The sequence below is a fragment of the Haliaeetus leucocephalus genome, unplaced genomic scaffold (assembly GCF_000737465.1).
Source record: "Haliaeetus leucocephalus isolate CR32 unplaced genomic scaffold, Haliaeetus_leucocephalus-4.0 Scaffold439, whole genome shotgun sequence".
In the NCBI taxonomy this organism is placed as follows: domain Eukaryota; kingdom Metazoa; phylum Chordata; class Aves; order Accipitriformes; family Accipitridae; genus Haliaeetus; species Haliaeetus leucocephalus.
The window spans coordinates 2,469,918-2,490,012 of NW_010972875.1; the positions used below are offsets into that span (position 1 = coordinate 2,469,918).

Genomic DNA, 20,095 nt, shown 5'->3' on the forward strand with positions numbered 1-20,095 from the left:
TTCATTTTTATATATGCCCTTTTCTCTATTTCTAATGCTTAAAGAGAAGATAACTAGCCTGCCTTTAAGTCAAAAATCATATTACAAACAGTGTGACCATGCTACCATTAGAGCTACAGAAAAGAAAAAAAAAAAAGATAGCCACAGGAGTAACAAAACAATTAGCTGGGCATAAAAATGCTAATGCAGCCAGTGAAGGAAGAGGTTATCTCCTATTACATTTAGCTAATACTAATTTTTAAAAAGAGAAGAAAGGAAAAAGAAACCACACCAACAAAAAAACCCTGAGCACCAGGATAATTCTCAATCAGAAAAGAGTGAAGTTTGTCTTTCACTGAAATCTGTAGATTCTTCACAGATTACAGAGCAGCAGTGAGACAGCAGCCACTAGAAAGCTATGATTTGCCACAGAACAAAAAGCAAAACAAAAAAACCCAACCATCCTTACAGTCTACCAACAACCTCCAATGCAAGCCCAGCTGTATTTACACTGGCTTTGACAAGCATTTGTCCAAATGTCTTACAAATGTCCAGCAATGAAGATATGACAGCTTATTCCAACTTCTTAATTTTTGAAACCTGAACACCACCTCCTTGCAAATTAGCCTACTATTTACCTTCTTACCCACTCAGCAAAAAGAACAATTTACTTCATTACCCTTCAGAGCTTTTTAAACATTTGGAAGCATCCCACATCTCCAAGTCTTTCTTCCTCTATGGCAAGGTTTCCAAAAATTGGGTATAATATAATGATGAGGCACAGAGTCCAGACAAACACACTCTGCTTAGTTCAACAGTCGCCTGTGCTGCCAATAAAAGTTGGGAGAAGTATCCCATTGTATACCAGCTCTCTACCTTGTTTTCCATTCTAAATTGATACAATTACAGAATGTTTTCTTAATGAATAAACAACAAATAAAAGGCCACATCTTGCACCTTGGCTTTTCAGAATTTCACCTCAAGAAACTTGAGGAATCTGAGGTCTTGTTACATTTTCAAACATGCCAAATTACCACTTGTGCATTTCCCTCATATTTGCAGTTACTAAGAGTTTGAAACTGGACTGAGCTGACACAACATGACTTCATCCTCTCTCAGCATACAGAGAGTTTGGCACTGTGCCCTTTGTTCACTTACTTCAAATCCAGTGCCTTTATTTTGTCACCCCAGGACTCCTTTCTTCCCCAAGGGTCAAGGTCTGTATTTTGAATCACATTTGTGTAAAATCACCTTTCCCCTTCAGATTATCAATTGGCCTGTCATCAGTTAGAAGCAAACCATATTAAATTACAGGGGTTTTTTCCCCTGACATTCTTAACTGTTAAGACAAAAATTAGTCAAGGGTGCATTTCAAAACCACACCAGACACATTTTTGACATGCTTAATGGGGTACCTCAAGCGGTTCACTGAGTTTAATGACTCACAAGAAAACCCTATCCTCCTGGCTTAGTAACCTACCCTAGATCCCTGCAATACAGGCATTTTCATGTGTCTCCATTCTTATTAGCCAAAGCTTCACTGATCTATCAGAAAACTATCTAGTAAGCAGTCACTTATACAAGCACACAGTACAGGACAGCAAGCATAAGGAAGCAGCACTGTAGTTATTCCAGTGATGCAGCTGTCAGCAGGATTTGTTTCTTTTGGGTAATAAGCACATTGCCACCAAATCTGAACCATCATTTATTGCCAAAAATTAATATGCAGATGTTTTATTTCCTGGACCAGTGATGCCACCTCCACAGAGTAATTTTTATTTCAACATGTACTCTAATTACAAAGTCTAAATAAACAATTAGATAAGAATACGGTAGATTATTTAGCCTTTACCAATTTATCATTAACTGAGTGGTCAAATATAATTTTTGCAGACTTCTGTAGAAACTTTTGAAATTGAAAGATGAGTTTTCACACAGAACTGATACATTTTCAACTGCGTTTCTCCTTACTGATTACCTTCCCTTATTCCACAACATACCACTTTCAATGTGAGTTCCCAATGTTTGATACCTACCGTTTACTCTGAGCTTCTCCTCTCGTGCATCTCCTGTTTCACAGGCGTGGCAGGTGCTTCGCTCCCTTCCTGTTTCGCAGGTGTGGCAGGCGTATCGCCATTGACACTCTCCACGCCAGTAACAGACATTAAGCTTTTCCGTTCTTTGGAATTTGACTTGTGCTCCACTTTTGTGACTCTAAACCTGAGGTAAACAAAAGGAAGATTCAGTTGTATTTCCCCAGAGATTAGACAGAGCGTTCTCAGTAGCCAGTGTATGAACAGGAGCACGTTTTCAGGTCCCAAGACCCAGACATCAGAGCAGACACCCACACGGACCCAGCTTCCCTTCAGAGCAATCTTCCTTCCTGTTACCTTTTAACACTCACTACTGCTGCATCACACTTTCTCAGGGAACTGTGTTTTAAAGCAGAATCCACAAATTGCATACTACTTCTTAGAACAGTAATTTTCTGAGACAACTACAACATAAGCTAGGAATTAAAAATAATGAAACAGAATGAAGTGGTTTCTATAGCACACACTTATGTGAGAAATATCAAATTCAGAAACAGAGGAATTTATTAGTGTGCAATCCTTGTTTCTTTTTAGACAGTATCAATACAGCAATAGCTTTATACCCATAGGAAATCCCCATGTATTAACATAGTTCAAAAAAAAACCCAAAACAAGAACACACCCCAAAAAAATCACTTTTACTTCTTCCAGAAATAACTTCAGTCCAATAGTAACAAGGTTACAAAAAAAAAAAACACTGATGCTATAAACAGAGTAGAATCAATGCATATCTGATCCAACATGGGCCACTGTAGCATCCCTAAGAAAAGTATACAATAAAACGACCTAAGTCTTACCTTCCCACAGAAAGGACTGTGACTTCTCCAAGACGACTTCTTCTGTGCTCTTTAGATTTGTGAGCTGGCTTTATAAGGTGCCATCGTTTGTGGCTACAACGAGTACAAACATCCTTTTCTACTACTCCTCCAACAGTATGGAAGTGATGGCCTTTGCAGCTGTGTTTAAACGGAATAGCACCAGGTGACAAAGGAGACCCTGGACTCGTTGGACTCCCAGGAGAGGTAGGAGATAAAGGGCTGTAGCAAAAAGTATAAAGGAAATTTAATGTCTACTATAAAATCCTGTTTCTTAAAAAAGGAAAAAAAAGGATAACCTTCAGTTATGTCTAGCTAATAGCTAGTTTTTTCAGGGACCATTTATTTGAGAGGATGTCTGGTTTAAGGTTCCCTCCAATATCATATTTTTGCAGTTAAAATAATTTCCATGAATTAATTCAAGTGCAGTCATGTGGTTAAGGTAACTAACACAAAGAGCAAGGAAATAAAAAAAAAACAGGCTAAAATAGAAGAGAACAAGTTACATGAACTTATACTGAAGAAGACATCTAATTAGCTGATGAAATTCACACTTGGAGAACTGCAGGAAGTATTTCAGAATTGCTACAGTATCTCTAAAAACTCACAGAAAAGCATAGTCCCACAATATTGCAAAGAGGCAAAACTAAAATGTCTACCATGAAGAGGAGAGGAATCAACAGATCATTCAGCTTAAACTTCAGAAAAACATTTTTTTAAAGTACCTAGAAAGAAAGAAAAAGCAGTACAACCATGAAAAGGCATCTATTGAGAATATCTAATCAAATCAATCTAATTTGCTTCTAAGACAGAAAAGCAGATAGCATAGATAGAAAACTGAAGACGTACTTTTTTGGACTTCAGCATAAATTTTGACAGTGTCTTGCAATACATTCTCCTAAAGCAAGCTAGAGCTCAGTGCATTAAAAGCAAAATTACTGTTGCATAAGGTAGCACGCCTTGCTTTAAAAAAAAAAAAAAAACAAAACACAAAAACCCCAACAAAAAAACCAAAGACATACCAGAAAGTTATATATCAGCAGCTTACTATGAAGCTGGAAAGACATACTAAATGTTGTTATTCTGGTCCTGATGATATTCAGTATTTTAAACAGTTCCTTGGGTAATGGAATAGAAGAATAGCTAAAGTACCCATAAACTTTGGGTCAGTCATAGTAACTGTAGAAGACAAGATGAGAAATTAGGATGATCAGAAGAGAGCATGTGTGTGAAAGACACATTCACACATACATAAGTCTCATGAAAAATACTGGATGTATTGCAGTAAGGACAACATAAATTTCAGTGCTTTACAAACCCAAATTAAAAAGCAACTAGCCAGATGATCATTCTTCAGAAAAAGAAGGTGAAGATCACAAGCTGAACATGAATCATCATGATGTTGTTGCTTAAAAAGGACAAATTTCACAGTGGAAATAACAGGAGTATAACCTGTGAACCTAAAGTTACATCACTTAGCATTAATCACACTTCAGCTGATCGTTCCATCCAGTTTTAGAAGTGTTATTTCAAGAAAAATACTAACAAACTGAAGAGACTCCAAAGGATAACAGAAAGAACAAGTTAAAGGAATAAAACATGCCATAAAAGACTGGAGTTACTTGGATGCTTATTTTCAAAACAAAAATATTGACAGGAGACATTTAATGGTCTTCAAATAAAGAATGCTATTAAGGGAAATCTGTTCAACATCTGAAGCAAAGACAGGAACTAATGGCTTTACATGGCAGAAGTGCAAGATTTTACTTAGCCATTACTATTCCTATCATTAGGAAGCATTTCATAGTGCACCAAACTTACAAAGAAATTTGCACTTGAGTTACTAAAGCTTTAGGAGTATCTGTCAGAAAGGATGTAAGAGCAAACAATCATTTTTCCCTTACTTTTTGTATTTTAATTCACCACTGAAACAATAGTCTAAAACTCCCAAAATAACATCACACATGCCTACGCAAAAACATTGAGTTAAAATTCAAAAAAATATTTCTGCTGCACCATAGAAGTTTAAAAATAAGTCCTATACTTGAGAACTCGTTTTGCAAGTTCAATTTTTTTCTTCAAAAACCAAGCCACTCACTGTTAAAGCAGGTGATAAACAGTTGCATACTGAACTCTTTGTTTTGCTAAAACTATACTCCCACTTCTTTTATTAGTGACACAGTACTACTTGAAGGTTCATCTTCTCTGCCCTGGATATGAACACAGGATTACATATGAAGAGTATTTAGAGTAGTACAGATATAGTTTAAAGGTACATATGTACAGATACAAGTACTTTCACACAAATAATGCATCTGCAACTCAAGGGCTGAACTACTTTCCCTACATAATTCTCTAAATAGGTATAGAGTGAAATAAATAAGGGGTCAGTCAACTGATGTGTATTACTACAATTAGAAAGAAAAAAGTAAACCAGAAGGAGACATAGAAAGAGATGTCTGGTTTAAGTTAGCATCCATCCAAATGAAGCAAGTGCTGCTTCTGTTCTTTCAAGTCAGAGTAGCTTTGGACTAAGCCAACTTGTAAGTAACTTCACCCTAAAGTAAACAAGTATTTGCAGCCTCCGTAAATCTTTAGCCCAAAAAGCAATAAATCCGCATCACATGCCTAGAACACATAACCAGAAAATCCAGTTACTAACCAGGGCATACATTAAAATTTAGTGACGCAGAGACACCACAAAGAAAACAAAGTATTATCCTCTTAGCTGGTAACTCAAAGAAGTGATATAGTCTTAAAAGTGCTCAGGAGATAAAATCCTTTGAAAGGGTACATTTTCAGTTGCCCCAGGAAACATGCATTAAAAAGATATGTAATTACCTTTCAGGTTCAAAGACACTGCTATCTGCTACCATAGCCTTTAACACATCAGCATTTGCTGCAATGAGAATAAATAAAACTCTTCAAAAGTGTACAGCTCTAACTTTAGAAAAAACAGCAAAATCAAAGGTCCACAAAGAAATTTCATCTAAAAGAAAGATGATTGCATTATATATATGTCCAAAAAGACATGAGAGAACATGATGTAAAAAAAATTTAATATAATTCTACAGGATTTTCTTAACATGAGCTAGTAAAATTACAGTTCATATTGCACCCAAAGCTCTGCCCCAATACAAGCCATATAAAAAGATCTCTGAAAATTTTAAAACATCCATTTCACCAGTGTCATCACCTCACATGTATAAAGCAACTTCAGATTAAAAACAACAGTTTAAGTGAGCGCTACAGAATGCAAATTAGTTATCAGCCAAGAACTACCGATTGCTCACATATTCTAAAAAACACATGGGGTACCTAATCCCACCCTTGAGGAAAAATACACAAGCTTAAAGCCCTAACAGTTATTAAGGAAAAACCAAACCGACCAACCAAACAACCCCTCCCCCCCACTACCCCTCCCCCCAACACCAAAACAAAAAAACCACAAACCAACACAAAAATACAACTTTTCCAGAGAACTAGTCTTGATTCAGAAGTAACTCAAAGCCAGTTCAATGCTTAGGAGAACTTTGATTTATACAAATGTAAAATTAAAAGGGTAAAGGTCCTTGTACTATAAAAACAAGCAGTCTCCTAAATGTTTCTTCTACTGGGCAAACACATTCTGAACTAACCAAGCATTCCATGGGCTGCTTAACTGTGATTTTTGGTTTTTTTTCAGTCGTATCTTCTTCTTTATCCTTTACTCTGTGCACACAGCGCATGAAGATACCATGTCCAAAATTCAACATTAGTGCTAGTCTACCCTATTGTCTCAGTTATGCACAAACCTTTCATCAGGCAACAGCTGCAGGAATCATTTCAAGACAAAAAGTTTAATCTGGTCAAAACATAAAAGTTTCACATGCTTTAAACGTTGCCATTAAGAAAGCAACCTTGAGCTTTTACTTTACAAACAAAACAAAAAGGATGAACCAAAAAAATCAACCAACCAAATCGTTAAAACATCAAGAAATGCGTGCACCAAACTTACCATACAAAATAATTTTCAGGTAAGCAAAAAACTTCCCTATTTTGTTTGAAGTTATTGCCTTCTGAAAGCAATCTCAAAGAGTTAAGCATGTACAAAATGGTTATTAAATGAAAACACATGAATATACCATACTTCAGAATATCTGAAAAAACATACTTCTTATAGAACACCAACAAAAAGGCTCATAACTTCAGTATTACAATACTATACCTTCATTTTTCATAATGTAGTTAACAATTTGTCCCACAGTGTCGCTATTCTCATGTATAGTTTCATTCATTTCTGTGCAAGGAAATAAATGTTGTCAGTATCTTGACCTTCCCAGTCAAGAATCGAGTTATTTTAAAACAAAGTAAAAACAAAGAAAATCAAGCCAAAACAAAAACAAACACACACCAGAAGTTACATAAAAATAAGACAAGATCTGTTGTCAATTTGGAGGGAAAGCTTAGGTTAAGACTTTTTAGTCCTTATTCAGGAAAAAACACAAACACAAGTTTATGAAATCTACACATCAGCTCTAACATATTCATCTAAAACTTGAATAAACTCAGTATTTTCACAAGCATACATGAAAATTCCTTCTCTAGCTAGCAAGAAGACAAACAACAGAGCATTATTTCTAATCCTAACAGTAGGGAGGAAAAAAGATCACACCAAAAAAAATCATTAAACTGTCTCAAGTCACTATTTTAAAATAGGCATTATCAGCTTCTAGTATAAGAGGGATTCAATTTAAGCTTTTCACCACATCTACAAGGACATAACATTTGATTTTTTTAATTTAAAAGAATTCTCATATGACTCCAGGAGCAAGGGATTTAAGAAAGAAACCTCATGACTATACTTAATACTTTTGGAATTGATTACACCCATTAACAATACCGGAAGCTTCCCCAGAATAACCTCAGAAGGCAGAGAAAGATCAGGAAGAGAAATAGAACAATGAAGAGCAGACTTCTGCCCTTCCCTAATGATTGTTATGACTAGCTTTATAAAAAAAATAACAAGATTGAGGCAAATTTATAGGTAAGACCCTAAATTTGTCTCTAAGTAGTAAATTAGGGGCTTCCCCATCTCTGTACCCACACTTCATCTTCATCCTAGTAACTGTGACTTCGCAATGCAACTTAGACACAGCTACTTCCCCAAACTAAGACCTAAAAGTTGTCCCCCTTTCATTACCACTCACCTTGCTGTCACCACTCAGACAAACTAACAGATCAGATAATCCCACTCACTGTGTGCACGCCCCAGGCAGTAACTGCTTAAGAACATACTGACACATCATCACTGCACCACATGGCTCTACCCTTACCACACTGCCACTGTAATTTCCCCTTACTATGAACCTACTGACAGTAATTAACTGGGAGAAAGGAAGAGGCCCAAAGTATTTACAAGTGACTTGCCACTTGTATTTACTTAGCCAAACGCCATACTGGGTTACTACAGCCCTTCCCAAGCGGTAACACTCTTTCCTTGGTTTTGGGGTGGTTTTTTTCGAGTAGATGGGAATAAGGAACCATAAAAACAAGAGCGCAAACAAACATTAGAACAAAAACAAAGGTATCTAAGAAAAAGTTATAAGCAGCACACATTACATAAAACAGAATGTAGACAGTCAGTCCAAGGGTTCAGTTTTATAGCAAGAATGACAGCACAACAGGAACCAATTAAGATTGCTAAACATAAACCTAAGATTTTAGGCTTAAACAACAGCTTTTTGTCACTCCTCAGATAGAACTATGTATAACAACACTTTGTTGCTAACAGCATGTGGAATGCAGAAAAGCAATCTGGTGACTTGGGCTGCAGTCTATAGTTGCAAAAAAGTAGGCTGGACACTTTGATCCTTCGTTAGAGGACTTGCATGGGAAATTGGCACACTCGTAGTTTTGACTGGCAAAGATCAAAACCCAACAGACATATAGTGGTAATAAAAATATTTTTCTTAATATTGTTTTGATGTCAAATAGAGACAGAAGTGACAGAAGTCACACAATAAGTTATTCCATAATAGTTGCAATGTATAGAAATAGGAAGCTGTTTATTAGACTTGATTACCTATTTTTTCATCAAGGTTTTCTTCTTCTACTTGTTCGGCCTCTGTTGTGCAACGATATCCTTTTTTCTTAAGGACATGACAGATGAGGATCCCCAAGAGACCCATGATGAAGAAAACAGGAACCAATGCAAAGGCAATATACTCTAGGTGTTCAGCCTTGCCATCATTGCCAGCAGTTTTAGTTGTCGAAGTAGTTGTCTGTAAGCCATAGCTTGACAAAACCTGGACAAACTCTCCATTATCTATGTAAATGAACAAACACAGTTATTACTATACACGGTAAATCACTTCAAAGCATTCAGAAAAGTACAAGCATGACCAAATCCCCATAGTATCAAATGTGATATACCTTCTGCGATAACTTGAGCGGGAAACACACACTTTACTGCCTGAGAACTCGCACCCGTAACAGTAGATATTCCCTCTTCATAAAACGATTACAAAACATCTAACATACAAAAAACCCACATGATATTTCTTCAACATAACAGTGAAGAACAAACAATATTCTGGCCTGATAGGCTTGTAATCTCAAGGGTTTGCATATTGCACAGAATACCACCATCATTGCTCCTTGTTTCCATCAGTGAGGAAAATGCCATACCATTCCTCCAGTCCTAAATTCATGCAAAATTGCTAAAAAAAACCACGAATCCTTCTGTAATCTGAGAGTAAGTACAGGATTTGGTATTGGCCCTTGCAAAGAAAAAGTTAAAGTGTAAGAGAAAAAGCACTGATTTTTTTCTTTACAGCAGGATTTCACGGCACAAAAGAAAGAACATTTACCCTCTACTCATCAGCATAAGGTGGGCTCATTCTTTGCTTGTTTAAGATTTGGAAATCATTTTGTATTTAAACTTGAAACAAGATGGGAAAGAGGCTTTTCTTTTTGTTTGGAAAGAATTTAAGTTACAGCATAGGCACACATTAACTCTATACCTACAATTAAGCATTTTTTCAATTAAGCTCTGAATTTAACAGATGTATATTCCATGTTATAGATTAGGCTTTTGAACTACCAAAATTACAGAATATTTGCATTAGAAGTGACCTCTGAAGTTCCTTAGTCCGAACACTGCTAAAGGCAGCTCTGATTAGATCAGGTTGCTCAGGTGAGCTCCATTTGAAGGATGGACATTCCACAACATTTCTGGGCAACATGTTCCAGTATTTGCCCACTTTTATGGCCAATACACACAGATAAATTAAAATCTCAGTACCTTCACATGTATCAAATATAAAAGTACAAAAGTTCAACTATTCAGCTAAATCCAAAAATACACATTTGCATACTCAAAATTCCTTTAGAACCTCTAGGTTTATACACATTCCCCACCCCATATAATAAAGATTTAAATATTACTCTTCCAACATGCAAGAATATTCCTGCATTTCTACCCTCTATTCTTGTCCTCTACTTCAGCTGAAAGCAATTTTTTGGAGTAGGAAAGAATACAACAAAGACAACCAATAAAAAAAAATCTAACACTGTTTCAAGATATTTGCCACCTACTTGTTAAAATGGACAAGGCAATTCACAATCGTTTCATTAATCAAACTGGTTGAAGGAGTGAAGACTCATCAGGAAACCACTTACGTGACACTTTCACAACAGTAATGTCTAGAACAATCAAATCTCTCCCTTTAAAAAAAATAAAATAATGGAAGCCTCCAGAAAATTGCCAAAAGACCCTTATTCCACAAACACCTCTACTGCATTGGCTGTGTAACTAAATTGTATTTGAAAAATACCAGTAAGGTGACAGATAGCCAAGAAGATTTTTAAAACTGCAGATAGATATTTACCTTAGTTTTCTTTAAATCAAAACACTAAACCTTTTATTTTTAAAGTACTTCCAAATTTTTCAGGACAGCCTTGAATTGTCAGTTCAGTAGTAAGTAATACACAACTTGCTCAAAGTGAAAAAACACTGGAACTTCTTTGAAACAACAACTGACAAAACCCCAACCAGCAAAAAGAAAAAAAGATGTCAAGCATTTCTCTTAAACTAATTTTCTAGACGATAGTAGAAATGCAGAAAAATGGAAAGAAATGCAAACAAACAAACTGACTAGATCATGAGGCTAAATGTTAAAACAAAATCTCAGGATGTTTGCTTTAGACAAAGTCAGATGATCTAGCTCACTCCCAAAACCAAAAGAGAAAGCTATTCACTTTTAAGAGAGGCCAGCAATTCTACAGATAATTGTATGCAGAACTTACTACATAAGTAACATTTAGAAGCTTTAACTTATGCCCAAGTAGGACAATTGAACAATACACACAATGTAACACTTTACAGCTGCAATTGTTTTACAGTACAAAGAAACAAAAGTCAGGAAAGGGTAATAGACGCAATCATATAACTGAGAAAGTTGATCTTACATACAATTTATTTGCTTTCTAAGACTTTACAATTCATGTTTTAATATACCAAAATAAAATAGTTATAATTTTTTTTTTAAATATTTGCTAACTCACCAGGTAGCAAAGCTAAAAAGTCCCCCACTTAATCACACAAAGTAGCTTAATTTACTTCCCAGGGAGGAGAAGAGTCATCACACCAGAGAAGTATTATTTTGATGACTGGAACATCTCAGAATCTAAGAAATCCAACTTCGACAGTATACATCACAAACAAATAACACCTCTTAGTATTTTCTCCGTAACCATGGAGGTAATTCCCACTTCAAACCTAGAGAGCAAGTGGGCCTTATGACATGGCTGAAGGCCCATGCTTCAGACTCTCCTCCAAGTTGTGGTTCATTACAATTTCTCCAGAGGCAAAGCAGCTTAAGCTGTCCCTTCCCCTCCAGTCCTCTGCTACCCCCCTCGTTGTGCTCCTGAAAGCAGTTTTAAACTGGATTACAGAGATGACCAGGGTTTAAGAAAAAATGCCTCAAGAAGTCTGCAGTTTTTAAGCAGTCATTTTACTGAATCAGTATAACCTGTGGTTTGGCAAACTGCTCTATCCAGACAATCAAGAGACTGAGTAAGCTGAAGTGGGGGAATAAGCAACCATGAGTAAGGATAGACAAATACATCTAGAACAAGCTTTCCCAAAGTAATTGTAGTAACATGGAGCCATAGTCTCAAGAGTATGCTCCAAAAATAAGGGCAGGATGATTAATTATGTGTAAAAAAAAAGAAGTATCATGTCCTACATAATTATTTTTAAATCATCAACCTGGAACCCCATCAGCTTGACACAGCCACTGAAAACATACATACAATTTAAAATACAAAGCCGATTCACAAAGCTGTATACAAACAACAGAAGAAAACAAAGGAACTGGGAAAATGGATCCCAAATACTATTAAATGTTAACAGCAAACAAGAAAAAAAAATTATATAAACCTGAGCCAACCTCAAGTTCACAAGCAACTCCAGCAACAGAGCTACACTGCATTTTTAGAAGGATAAACCATTGCTGAGCAATCACTAAATACTATCCCCACCCTCCAAAAAAAGCAGACCATCAGAAACTACTCAGGTTGATATTCCCAGCCTACCTAATATATAACACCTGTAAATGCTTACATGGTAAGAACCATGGTTTGTGTTTCTTTGTTGTCTTTTTCTACCTACATAATTTGTTTTATGATTTAGTTTAGTACTTCTGGTGGTAGACTGCCATATGACACACCAATAAGTAACCCTCATCAGCTACAATCTGACAATTAGACACGTTCCCAGAGGACAGATGCAACCTGTATGAGTTAAAAGGAAAAAAAAAAAGGAAAATGCCAGAACTGTGCCTATACTGGCACCTTTTTTCCTGACAGAAGGATGTTGAAAAACTCATAATTTATCAACTAAATACTCTGTAGCACAGATTAGTCCACTAATTGGATTGAGATTTAAAGAGCTTTTGAACTAGGCAAGAAAATATACTTAGAAGTATTTTTTTCCATTTTAAAATGCATTAACAAACATAGATACTCCAATATACCAGCCTATATAGATAAGCCTACTTGATTTTTCTTCACTTGTCCTTAGATACCTAAAAATCTAATTCTCTCATTAAAATTCAACTAGCAATAAGACAAATACCTTGCAACCCAAAAACATTCCAGAAGAAATTAATTAGCTGGATCAAATACTTGGTGTTGTGTAACATTATAAGCAGAGCAAAGCACTCAGCTTTCATTAAACACCCTACACATATCAGGAAATCTGCCCTCAAAAGCCTCAGCAGTTACAACATCATGCAAACACAAGGCTTGCTTAGCTAATGAGCAATAAATTTTATGTCCCAAGTCATAGCTACATCATTCATTGTACGTTCCCTATTCCTCCTCCCCAGAGGCATATTATGCTTATTAACAGACTGTTAAGTCTACCATATTCTCATGATGTATGATGTTGCTTCACAATGGTTTTTAATGACAAGTTCAGACCATGGCAATCTTCCTTCACTCAAGTCAATTCATATAGAAATTCATTTGCTTCAGTGTTTTGCTGTCCTTGCATTTTTATATACCTGTCATTGTATAGCAGTTTACATATCAAAATTACTTGAAGATGCGATCTAAATAAAAAGATTTAGGAGCAATATTCAGCATGTTTAACGTTATGTTTAAGCTGTAGATCCCATATTGCATTCATACTACTAACTCAGATCCCATGTACTCATTTGCTTAAAAATGAGTATGTTAGGTATTGAATATTGCCTGCCCTTACTTAATCCTTACCTAAAAAGTAAAATATAAGGACAGTCAACCTCAGACAGGTCTTTTACACTGGTTCTAATCATTACTACTCTGACACAAAGATAGCTTTCCTCTATCTCAGCAATGGCTCAAGAAAATTTTACAGCACCTTTAGGGAACAGAATACATAATGAAAAAAATTAGCACACTAATGAAAAAAATATTTCATTCTTCATTAAACTGCAATTTTTACACAGCCTTGACATATCTATTAACATTCTAGTTAAACACTGTATTCCCTCCATATTGGTAAAATAATGTTTGACCACGAAAATATTCCAAGACTACAATGTCTTGAAGGCTATGATAAGAATGAAACTGGAGCAGACCTTGTAAGCAAAGGTATTGCTCTGTAACAAACTTTCTTTCCCCTTAAGGTTTTATAAACTTACAGAAAAGATGGGAGCACCTTAAAGCAGTCATCCCACTTCATCCCACTGTCAAAAAACAGGATTAACTGTACCTAGACAACTATCTGCCAAGCATGGCTAAAGATCTTGTGAAGGTAGCAGCTTGCCCTCCACACTTACTTTCTTTCTCACTGCAAATGGAGGGTCAGAACAATTCCTCCTTTAGTATCTACTACCACAATATCAGATTCTGCTTGCACTGAGTCACAGAATTACTTTCCTTGGTTTTAGCTGCATGTACTTGAACCAATTTCATACTTGGCATGATCACTACGACCTCCCCAACATGAGCCCCAGTTAACTCAAAGCTTTGCCTTTAGTATTGATCTAAACAGACAATTCTCAAACTTTTCATAAAGCATATGAGAAAACTCTAGAAATATTTAATATTGCTTAAAGAACTCAGATTCTTGAAATATAAATCCTTTTTGTAACAAAGATCAAACCTGTTTAGTTGTTATGTAAGTAATATAAAACTCATCATTAAACTAATGCATTATATTTATTTTTCTAAATCTCCTATACTAAACTTAAGCAAAATCTACATCTAGCTGATTACTTCAAGCACATTCAAGTAGTTTTTGCATTATTTAATTTACAGAAAGTAGCCGATGAACAATGATGTAATCTTCTCTCTGCTCTACTGATAAAGAATCCTATTTGGTTACTCCGGATTTTGTCCATTACGCCCATGCCATTTATTTCTTATGGCATGCCATTTAAAGAACGTTGTTTACATTTTATAAATTTGATTGTTCTAGGAATCTACCTGCTAAAATAAGTACATACATATTCACTATCTTCTTCTCCATGAAGTTCAAGGAGTTCCATGATCATATTTCCTGCTTTCAGGCACAAAAATGAAATGTAGCTATCAACCTCACAATACACAAACTATTGTTGGCCTTAATGTTAATTAAATTTAAAGAAATTAAACACGATCAATGTACAACCTATTTAAGTACAAGACAAATGAAATATTCAGATATGGCACATGATTTGCTCAAACATCTCAGCTAAACACAGCTGGAAAACATGTCTCATTAGCAACATGAGCTTATGCATCAGTTCACCCATCTGTGGAAAAAGAGCAATCACTTAAGGTTAAAAATAATTTAGACAAAATATGGTTTGTTTGGGTGCTTTGTTGGTTCTTTGAGGGGAATGGGGGGGTTGGTTTGGTTGGTTGTTGGGGGTTGGGTCCGTCCCCCCCCCTTTTTCTTTCTTTCATACCTGGATCACTTCTAGTTCAATTCACCATGTGGACCTACACACCGTTTAAAGGGCATAATCAAAGGACTGCTTAAGCTGGCAATGCCACAAGGAGGAATGGTCAGGCAGCTGTGACCTCAGTGCACCCTGCAAGGAAAAGGCACCTGATGATCATACCTAGTGCTTCACCCTCTCCTGGCTCTAGAGGAAGTATGCTTTGAACTGCATTAAACTATAATGACACTTGCTGCCTCCGGGCCGGACATCTCAGGTGGATGGATGTACACTTTGATTTAAAGCATTCATTTTAAGTATCATATAAATTAAAACTTTTTTGATTTTCAATTACACACTTTTACATTCAGGCATAAAAATAAAAAAAACTTGTTTATTAGCTCAATTTCCAAAATACATGCTAAATACCTCACTAGCAACAATTTAAGAAAACTGACTTTATTTTTAAAAACTTACTAAGGTAATGGAGTTTTAGTGAAATTAATTGCCAAAAAACAGCCTGGTTATGTCCCTTGGCACTTCAGAAGTGACAGATATTTTCTCAAAAGAAAGAAGCTCTAAACCAGCTATTTACTTTCATTCAGTACACTCAACTTATTTAGGTATAAAATAAAGCATTCTACTAGAGCTGCAGTAGAGGTTTCTGTTATCAAAGTCTAATTTCATTGTTTAGATTCTTAATTCAAGTGCTTAGCAGTGAATTTGTTTAAAACTCTGATGGTAATTATGTACTGATTTAATACTGGGGTTTATTTATTTTAACGATACTAAATTTAGTCAGAGGAGTTTTCTGCGACTTTAAGTTAAATATACTTTTTAAGAGTTATCTGATTTAAATAGTATTTATCTATTCTAGACACCACAGTCAAATTGCCTTTGCCTAACTAAGCAGATGAAGTAACAAGCAATTTCAGTAACAAGTCAAAATATATCACTGTCAAAAACAGACACACATAAAAGATATTTAGGAAATGTTTGGGCTTCTCTGCCTTATTAGTAAGATGGTAGCTACAAAAGAGACCAGGCAAACTAGAAAAGGCAGCAAAGAACAGGTTAAAAAAAAAGTTTATTTTCTACAGGAAAAAAACTCTTAAGTGAAGAAAACCTATTGCCTACCATTTGCTTCATCTATTGTTCAAGGAAATTGTACTTTGGGGAATATTAATAAACTGAGTAACAAAGGAAAAACACCTATCATCAAAGAGGAACATTCAACAAGTTTGTGAATTCCACTTAACTTCTAGCTTCCTTGTAGTAATCAGAACCTACAACCAGAAGTGAAATAAGCAGGAAGTCTGATGAGAAAAAGGAAGCCACATGACGAAAGAACATACTGACTAGTAACAGTACTGCCAATTGCCTTAGAAGTTAAGCAAGGTTGTTTAAGGTTTGCTGTCAAGAACAGACCTCAAAACCTTCATCAGATTTGTCAAAAGCAGTTACCTCAAAAAAGTGAGCAGAAGTATCAACCGTGTTTCCTTAAAGCTTGTTCTAACTGCACCTGATTGCAAACTCAAATAGGAAGATGCATGCAGCAAGTCTCAGGCATGACCTTCCTGAATAACAGCATCCTTACTACCCAACATTGTATTCAAAACCATAAAACTGCAAGTCTTTCATAGTATCTCAAGCTGGAGCCTGCTAGGAGTCCTTAAATTAGAGATCAAGTCTTTGGCTCACTGAAGTCACCACGAAAATTGTGACTGTGTGCAAATTTTGCAGTAGGTCTGGAAAAAGCTTTCTACTCAGAGGTAAGTCTCTGCCCTGTTGAGTTCTTTCCTAATCCCTATCCTTTTCTGAATTACATGCCCCATCAACACTTTCAGTAAGTTGTCTGCAAAAGTTTTAGGCAGGCTTCCCTGAAAGCCTAGGGATGGGGTGGGAATTCAGAGAGGAGATACGTCCTATGTAAAGATAGGTCCTATTAACAGCAAACAAACTATAGCTAAAAGCATTACTGTATAATGCATGTAACCCTCAATAATTTTAAACCATTGCAATTTCTACACTCCCAGATAGAGCTTGTTAGGAACCAAAAAGGAAGACCAAACCTAATAAATCATCTTGTCAGACACTCAGTCAGTCCAAACAATCACACCATGAAGGCATCTGACATTATTAAGAATTCAATGGGAAAAACAATGAAGAATATCTAGAGCAGTTTTGTCCTGTTGAGAAAGGGAAAAATTGCAATATGAAGGGCAGTAACAGAGACTCAGTCCATTCCTTGTGTGTGACACAATATGCAGTTGATAATGCTGCAGAAACATATACAGAGAAAACTTTTCCTCAAATTTCAGTTTTCAAATAAAATATGCACTGCATGCAGCTACCATATGTGTTTAATAATGCACACTTCACCAGTTTGGCTGTTTTAAAAAAAAATAAATCCTTCCTGGGCACACCAGATATTTAGAAGTATTCCATATCAAAGGTAAATTTACAAGGGTAAGCAGCATCTAGCGAGCTGCCTTAAATCAATGCTACCAAACACATCATATCAATGCATTTATACAACTAACATCCACAGTAGTTTAGATAAGTCAAAAATCAATTTTAACCAAAACCAGTATATCTGCTGTGTGAAGATACAGCAGACAAACTGACAGAAAGTATATGGCAAACTCAGAGGAAGGAGAAAATTCTTTCATAGCTTTCACATTTCCTGCCAGACTTGCCAACTTTTAGCTTTCATAAGTACAATCCTACTCATCTAGGTATACTAAATTACTGCTATTGTTATTAAATCCCACCAATGCACATGGCATACTAACAGTCCTCCAGCATAACTTCCTTAAAGCTCAAAGAAAGGATTCCCAATTATAACCATTTGTAAACAGTCCCTATAAGCCTATGTATACGCATCCTTTGGTTTACTAAAACATCTGTTTACATTCTCTTCAAGATGCCCGTAGTAGGTAAATTGTGTAATAATCTCGACATGTAGAAACATGTAGTAATATGCGAAAGTAACAATCATCAAAGAGCAAAAATTTTTTATCTATTAAGATATTTTACACTAAAGCAACTGAGAAAAGAGGAGAGGAAAAAAAAAAAAAAAAAGATGGTCACGATCAAGAAGAAAAATCCACAATTCCTCTCCTCCTCCTACCTCTGCACACAAAACCTGAAAAAAAATAAGAATTGGGGCCTTGGAGAGCACTAGCTACCAGCCAACACAAATTTGAAATTCAAGATGCTTAAACTTTTTCAGTGAAATCAATTATCTGGGGGAAAAAAAAGGACTGATAATGCTAGTATCTTCAGCACTATTTTACTACCCCCAGTTGTATCGAGCAGTACTTCTTTCTTTCCAGTCTCTTGAAGGCAAGGATGCACTGGATGACAAGCCTTCCATTCCTCCTGCTTCCAGAAAACAAATAGTAGGCAGTAGGCATCTCAATCCTTTCTGACCAAGCTGGCCTGCACCAAGCAATAATTACAGATGTACAAAAGTAAGTATAGAAAGACTAGAAACATTTATTGCTTAATTTTATGTTAGTAAGTATGCCTATGTTAACCATTTCCACTAAGTTTAAAGTTTACTCTCAAACAAGCTGGTACACTCATCAATGTCATACCAGCCCAAGGTAATAAAGCTGACCAAGTTGAAAAATGACACCCCATAAAAATAAGCATCAGCTTAAAACGTTTGAGAAGCACAGACAACACACAAAAAACCACTTCAGACTAGAAAAGCGACAAAGTCAGTTTCACTTTGAGATTACTAGTACCATAACATTTGGGGTTAGACGTAAACAAAGAAAATGTCATTTAAAACTAACTTCCTCTGGCGCTTCTACGTGTGCGAGCGTTCTTCAGAGATCTCAAGGGTTGCAGTCAACTGAACTTCCAAAACCGAAACGCTAAGCCAAGTTTAATCTCACAACAGACAGTGAAGGAGAAGCAATTCTTGGACGCATTTCTATCTTGCGAGCCATCCGACTCCTGCTTCAAGTGAAAGCAACTACGGAGGAGTTACCAGACTCGAGTCTGTACAGCTCGTAAGGGTTTCTTTGTTTTTTTTCTTTCCTTCTTCTTTCCCGCAACTCATGGCCATACCCGACTAAGTTAACAGTCCGGGGCGGGGACCGTCGCGACATTCGGAGCCGCTTTACCGCTGAAGGCGCTCGCACGGGGAAGGCAGACCGCAGCGGTTCTCCCAGCCCGCCCGAGCGGGACCCCGGAGCCCCCGCTCCCGCCCCGAGCGCCCCCTCAGCGCCGCCACCGACGGCGGCCGCGCTCCGCCGGCAGGCGGGAGAAACTTCAGCCGCTGCCAGCGTGGAGCCTCGACCTCCTCCCGCTCGCTCCGCCCGGGATGCCCAGGGGCCAGGGCGGAGCGGGGACGTGCCGCAGTCCCGCGGCTCTCCAGCGGGCCGCGGCGCGGGCACTCCAACGCTTCGGCCCCGCGGCGGCGGGGGAGGGGGGAGCCTCCCGGGGGAGAAGCGGCGGGGTCAGCCAAGGCGCCCGAGCGGCGGGGGAGGCCGGCGCGGCCGGCAGCTCGCACTCCCCGCCGAGGTCACAGCCGGCGGCGGGAGCCCGCCGGGAGGCTCAGGGGCCGCCGAGCGGGGAGCGGGCCGGGGGTCCCGGCTTGAAGCTTCCCCTCCGACAGAGCTCCCACCCGCGGCGAAGGACCGAGGCCACAGCGACCCACCGAGAGCGGAGCGGTTGCCCAGCCAGGCAGCCGTCGGGCCCAGCGAGGGAGAAGTCGGCGGGATCCCGCCCGTCGCTGGCGGAGCCATACCCGACGCCTCGCCCGCGCTGACTCCGCTTTGGCAGCCGCGCTGCCGCC

General features: G+C 37.5%; 1 protein-coding gene across 1 annotated transcript; it reads right to left on the minus strand.

The window, feature by feature from the left end:
- Positions 1-2,015: 2,015 nt before the first annotated feature.
- Positions 2,016-20,061, minus strand: RELL1 (RELT-like 1). Its single transcript, XM_010574430.1, has 6 exons — positions 19,958-20,061; positions 8,952-9,194; positions 7,095-7,166; positions 5,729-5,786; positions 2,870-3,109; positions 2,016-2,199 (listed from the first exon to the last, which is right to left on the minus strand). Exons 1-6 carry the CDS (start codon positions 20,043-20,045, stop codon positions 2,019-2,021), a joined length of 882 nt encoding a protein of 293 aa, XP_010572732.1. The 5' UTR covers positions 20,046-20,061; the 3' UTR covers positions 2,016-2,018.
- Positions 20,062-20,095: the final 34 nt, after the last annotated feature.

Excerpts from the sequence above, each read along its gene's own strand:
- RELL1 (XM_010574430.1), bottom strand. The coding sequence starts at position 20,045 with ATGGCTCCGCCAGCGACGGGCGGGATCCCGCCGACTTCTCCCTCGCTG. Across the intron at positions 9,195-19,957 it reads GGGCAACCGCTCCGCTCTCG|ATAATGGAGAGTTTGTCCAG; the intron begins GTGGGTCGCTGT and ends TCATTTACATAG. Across the intron at positions 7,167-8,951 it reads AAACCTTGATGAAAAAATAG|AAATGAATGAAACTATACAT; the intron begins GTAATCAAGTCT and ends TTCCTTGCACAG.